Here is a 6,010-nt window from a genome sequence, read left to right on the forward strand (position 1 = left end):
AATAAACAGCTTTGGTCCCAATACTGACCCCTGTGGAACTCCGCAAACAATGTCCAGGCACTCGGATTGATATTCACCAATCTTCACAAATTGTTGCCTGTCTCTCAAATAACTTCTGACCCACTCTAGCACCACTCCTCTAATACCATAGTACTCCAGTTTATCAAGTAATATTTCATGGTTAATTGTGTCAAAAGCTTTTTTTAGATCAATGAAAACACTAACTGTGCATTGTCTTTGATCTATATTGTTGGTGATATTTTCAATTAGTTCCATTAATGCCATAGATGTTGATCTATTTGGTCTGAAACCATACTGACTGTCCATTATTATTTTGTGTTTATCTATAAATTTGTCAAGTCTGTTAATGAAAACTTTTTCCAGTATTTTTGAAAATTGTGAAAGTAGAGAAACAGGCCTGTAATTTGTGAATTGGTGTCTATCTCCATTTTTAAACAGTGGTATTACTTTAGCTGTTTTCATTTGTGTTGGGAATGCACCAGTTTGTAGAGACAAATTGCAAATGTGTGTTAAGGGTTTGGAGATGCCACTGATCACTTTCTTAACGATTTCCATATCAATGTCATCAGAGTCTGTAGAATTTTTTGTTTGTGATTTCCCAACAATATCAATGATTTCCTTTTCTTCTACCACTGTTAAAAACATTGAATGAGGATTACAGTCAATGAGTTTAGTTTCTTTCTCTGCAGAATCTGTTATATCAGGAATTGTATCAGCCAAATCTGGCCCAACACTTACAAAGAATTTATTGAACTCATTAACCACATCACTCATGTTACTAATATTTCTATCATTGTTAACGAAATACGAAGGATAATTTGACTGCCTAGAACCATTTTTAATGATGGTATTTAATGTTTTCCAAATCCCTTTAATATTATTTTTATTCATATTTAATAATTTCTCATAATATTCCTTTTTACATGACCTCAAAATACTAGTTAATTTATTTTTATATTTCTTGTATTTATTTTCAGCTTCTGTGCTTCTGATTGTTATAAATTCTCTATATAAGGTATTTTTCTTTTTACATGCATTTTGTAAACCTTTTGTGATCCATGGGCACGCTATATATTTTTGATTTTTACTATATTTCTTTACTGGGCAACAGCTATCATATAACAGTTTAAATTTTCCTAAAAAAATCTCATAAGCTTTATCAATATTTTTTTCCTTATACAGCATCTCCCATTCTTGCTTAAGTAAATCACTTTTAAATGCATTTATGGACTCCTCTGTTCTCACTCGTTTGTATTTTGTTGTATTTTCCTGTTTGGCCTTCCTGTAATTGCTGTTATACACTACAAAAACAGGTAGATGATCACTGATGTCATTAATTAGGAGACCACTTATAGATCTGTTTTCTATTTCATTAGTAAATATATTGTCTATTAAGGTTGCCGACTGTGCTGTAATCCTGCTGGGTTTAGTAATCACTGGACAGAGTCCCATGCTATACATTGTATTAATAAACTCATCTGTCATACTATGTTTGTTTGGATTTAATAGGTCTATGTTGAAGTCCCCACAAATGAACATAACTTTTTGATTTGTCCTAATAAATGTTTTATCTACCCACTCCTTAAATATTTCAATATTAGAACCTGGTGTTCTATATATACAACTTACAATGACATTTTTCTTTTTTTCCATACTAATTTCTATTGTTACACACTCTAATATGTTATCCACCACCACCGTCATTTTTTCCACCACCCTGTATTTTAAATTTTTATCCACAAACAAAGCCACACCCCCACCATTCTTATTCTTTCTGTTCATAACATTTAATTCATATCCGTCTATTTCAAAGTCCACTCCTTTCTCCATATTAATCCACGTCTCAGATACTGCAATCACACTGAATGGATGTGCAAATTTGCTTAAGTATTCTCTTATTTTGTGAAAATTGGCATATAAACTTCTACTATTAAAGTGGATTATGGACATTTTGCAGTCAGCCTTGACAGTTTTATTAAATTGATCTTCAGTATAATAGCAGCTGATATTTCTGATGTTAAAAAAGTTCAATTCTGGATCAATGTCCTGCTCTGTGAAGTGTGTATTGTATTCCATGTTTTGTGGTGAATTTAACTCCAGATTCTCATGATTAGCAATCCTCTGTGATAGCAGTGTATAATTCCCAGATGTTAAATTAGTTAATTGTTCCATGATTTAATATGTTGTGCTTTAGCTTCCGTTGTTATCTTCTGTTACCTGCTTTGATGAATGTTGATTGTTTGTTCAGCTCCTTGCATTTGTAGTCATGTTAATATTTTTCCAGATCCTGGATACGTTTGATGACCAGCACTTTGGCTTCCTCCGGTGTACCGTTGAGTTTAATAAATATTTTACAGTTTGTAGTCCATGTATTTTGAATTTTACCCAGTTTCTTTAGGTGTCGTGCTTTCTTAGCCATGTCAGCGTTGTATTTAGTTAGATGGTCATTCATGTAGACGTTCGATCCCTTTAGTTTTCTCCCCTGCTTCAGCAGTGCATTCTTGTTTTTCCTGTTTACAAATCTTATGATGACAGCTGGTTTATCACTAGCGTTTCTCCTTGGCAAAGGGTGGCATGCCTCGATGTTATTACAGTCCAGGTCGATCCCTTTTGACTGCAAGAAACCAGCTACCTGTTGCTCTGCAGAGCTAACATCCAGTTCTCCATGGTCCTCTTTGCTGTCAGCAGTCACAGCCCGAGCATATGACCGGGGTTTTATGTGTAGCCCTGTGATGATCACATCGTTCATTCTGGTGTATTGCTCCAGGTCCGCGACCCTGCTTTCCAAATAGACAATCCGTTTCTCCTTCTCTGTATTCTGATTGCGAAGCGACTTTATCTCCTCGACAATGTCCAGGATATATTTCTGCTGTAGCTTGATAGCTGATGTTTCTTCAGTTAAAAAGTCCAGTGACTTTTTGATGTCCTCAATTTCCTCAGCGGACGGCGTTCTCTTAGGCCCCATTTTAGTTTGTTGTCTCGCTCGCTCCGTTTCCGTGTATTCCGTGTATTCCGAGAAGTTGTTCCCCTGCCTCTCTCATGTGTTATGATTAGCTTTTCGCATCCTGTCTCCTTGTGTCTAAATAGCCGCAGCTGTGTCCTCCATTTGTTTCCTGTTCCCTAGTCATTCCCTGTGTATTTAAGCCCTTTTTTTTCGTCTGTCCAGCGTGCATTCTCCCTCCTGACTGTGTGAGTCTCCCTGTGTTTTCTGGTGTGCTTAGAGTCTATGGTTTAATAAAGCAAATAAAGCTGTGTTCTTTAATTTAAGCCCTGCCTGTGAGCCTGCTTTTGGGGCCTATCCTGCCTGCTGCTCACAGCCGTTTCATGACAGTGTGTTTCTGACAGAAATATGTGGCACTTTATTCTAAACATTTCTAGTGATTAATAGCATCCCTGAAATGCTGCATTAGGAGAGAATCACAAAACTCTGTCACTGTGCTTTAAACTATTGGTATTTCTCACCGTTTATGAGTTCCAAATAAATTAATGGTAATGGCAGCAAATATCACAGCAAATATCACAGTCATATCCCAAATTTATGGGAAACGTGTTAATAACACGATTTGTTAAATATAGTACATTGATGTCTTAACAATAGTTTCACTAATCATGTATCGATTGCATAAATCCACAGTGATTCACCTGTATTTTTTAACTGTCCTTCCGTTCTCTGCCCATCTCTGATAAATCGCTGCAGTAATTTTAAGGCCAAAACCAACTTTACACACTGGTAAGGCAGCACAGACTGTCATTAGCATCACAGCTGATTCATTTATCACACAGGTAAAATATTTGCAAAACACTGTTATAAAGACAAGCATTTTCTTCGTATCTTCCCAAACTGTATTACAAAGTTTAAATGAGGGTTTTTTGCTTTGCTTTTCTTTAATGCTTGTTGTTCAGCTGCCATGCTTTATGTGCTTTACATTGAAACTGCTAATCGGGCAACACGGTGGCGCGGTGATTAGCACTGTTGCCTCAGTGCGATTCCACCACCTGGAAACTGTGGAGTTTGCATGTTCTCCCCGTGTTTGCATGGGTTCTCTTCCCACACTAACATGCAGTTAGTGGGGTTAGGTTAACTATTAATTCTAAATTGTCCATAGGTGCGAATGGTTGCTTGTCTCTATGTGTAAGCCCTCTCCAGGGTGTACCCTGAATCTCGGCCGGCCTATGGTAGCCCCGCAACCCAGACAAGGATAAGAGAATAAATTGATCCATCCATTAGCAGGGGTGTCAAACTCAAATACACAGTGGGCCAAAATTCAAAACTGGATCAAAGTCGCGGGCTAACATTAATATTCATTGAAAAAAGTCTTCCTCCAAATATTACAAGGAATCTTTTTTTATGGACTCAAACAAGTTTTGCTGAAAAACTGAATATGGAACAAGCAAAGCTTAATACTAAACAATATATATAACTTACATAAACGTATATATCACTTAATATTTCACACATGCAAAATTTAAATTCCAATTAAATAACACATCAGTGGAATTCATTTCTTAAGTAAAAATTGTATTTGCAGCCTTCTGAATTAAATTTTATCATTTTATCATTTATCAAATTTTCATCATATTCTCCCACCTGTCCAGAAAGCTCCTGTTTTCTGCCTTTCTTTTTGCCATTTTGGTATAGGTAGCATGGCAGTATTTGCATGGTTGCTGTGACTATGGTCAACAGAGGAGAGGGTGCTAATGGGTCCTGTTGTGACTGACGCGCCAAAACACCAACAGAGTATTCTGGGAATTGTAGTATTAGCAGTACATGCACTGTATAATACCGGCAGGCCAGCTCTAATAGTAATTTTGTATGGCTTTGTGGGCCAAATGTTATTAGGCTGCGGGCCAAATTTGGCCCGCGGGCCAGAGTTTGACACCTATGCATTAATGGATGGATGACACTGTTAATTGTAAAATAAGAGCCTGTTATAGGCAAGCAGCAACCCCCCATCTCTGATCCCGTTTTCAATAGTAGCAGCAGAGTATGTTACTAAAACTGTTGTTAAGACAAAATCTTTGTGACATCATGTTGAATTTTTAACAGAGTGTAACTTCTACTTGGTGAAACAGTTTTTAGCGCTGAGCTGCGTTCATGAAAACTCCGACATGAGAATATCAGTCTTTTTTTTTTAATTATCTTGGAGTGACTGTGGAAGCATGTAATCTTCTCTTTGAAACAACGTAAAGGTTTTAACGGAAACATTAAAAACTGAATATCAAGTAGGAAAACCTAATTTAAGGAATGAGGATAGCAGTATAGACTGCATTTTATGGTAGTCTTCTAATGTCCCGTTTTCATGAAGGCACCATGAGGTTGCTTCAATTTGCTGACATTTCCAAAGACCCAGGCCAGCCCCCACAAAAGCTGATAAGAGTTACACACGCACACCTATCAGGTTAACACTGGTCTAACACACTTTCATTTGTATGGTTGCAAGGTTAAAACAGCACTTAAAAGACTTTCCCCTCTTAGGTACAAGGACAGGACTGAGAATTATTTAAAAAGCGCTGTTTACTGGAAATAGTTTTGGTGATTTGCAGTGTAAAATGTCTGAATGATCGACCTGATTGTAAAGTTTTGTCCATTTATTTTACATATTTTACATTTTCAAAAACTAAGTTGGACTTTTTATATTTTAATGGGTGAAGAGGGTTACAGTGGACAAGAGAATGTAAATAAAATTAAGTTCTATTTATACATTTATTATTTAAACAAAACAGTGGCATCAATGCGCTATATTATAATGTAAAAGCCCTACAATAATACTGAGAAAATCCTCTATAGCTAACTAGCTAAGTCAAAAGAGTTTTTTGGAAAAAAAATGCCATCTGTTGATCACACTCTGGAATTGAATGAAAGGCCTGTGTTTATAGTGTAAAGTAGATCAGCCAGCTGACCTCTTGCTGAAAGCGGAAATTTTGAGTGGCTGTTAGCTTTCCAGACTAATGATATTAATACTGTTGTTTTGTTGTTTTCTTTTATTAT

General features: G+C 36.4%; 1 protein-coding gene across 1 annotated transcript; it reads right to left on the bottom strand.

Annotated features, from left to right (window-relative positions):
• Positions 1-2,290: 2,290 nt before the first annotated feature.
• LOC148106393 (uncharacterized) lies at positions 2,291-2,986 on the bottom strand. Its single transcript, XM_087844163.1, has one exon. It carries the CDS (start codon positions 2,984-2,986, stop codon positions 2,291-2,293), a length of 696 nt encoding a protein of 231 aa, XP_087700289.1.
• Between the last annotated feature and the right edge of the window lie 3,024 nt (positions 2,987-6,010).

Source organism: Neolamprologus brichardi, chromosome 1 (assembly GCF_056152115.1).
Source record: "Neolamprologus brichardi isolate AB-2024 chromosome 1, ASM5615211v1, whole genome shotgun sequence".
NCBI lineage: Eukaryota > Metazoa > Chordata > Actinopteri > Cichliformes > Cichlidae > Neolamprologus > Neolamprologus brichardi.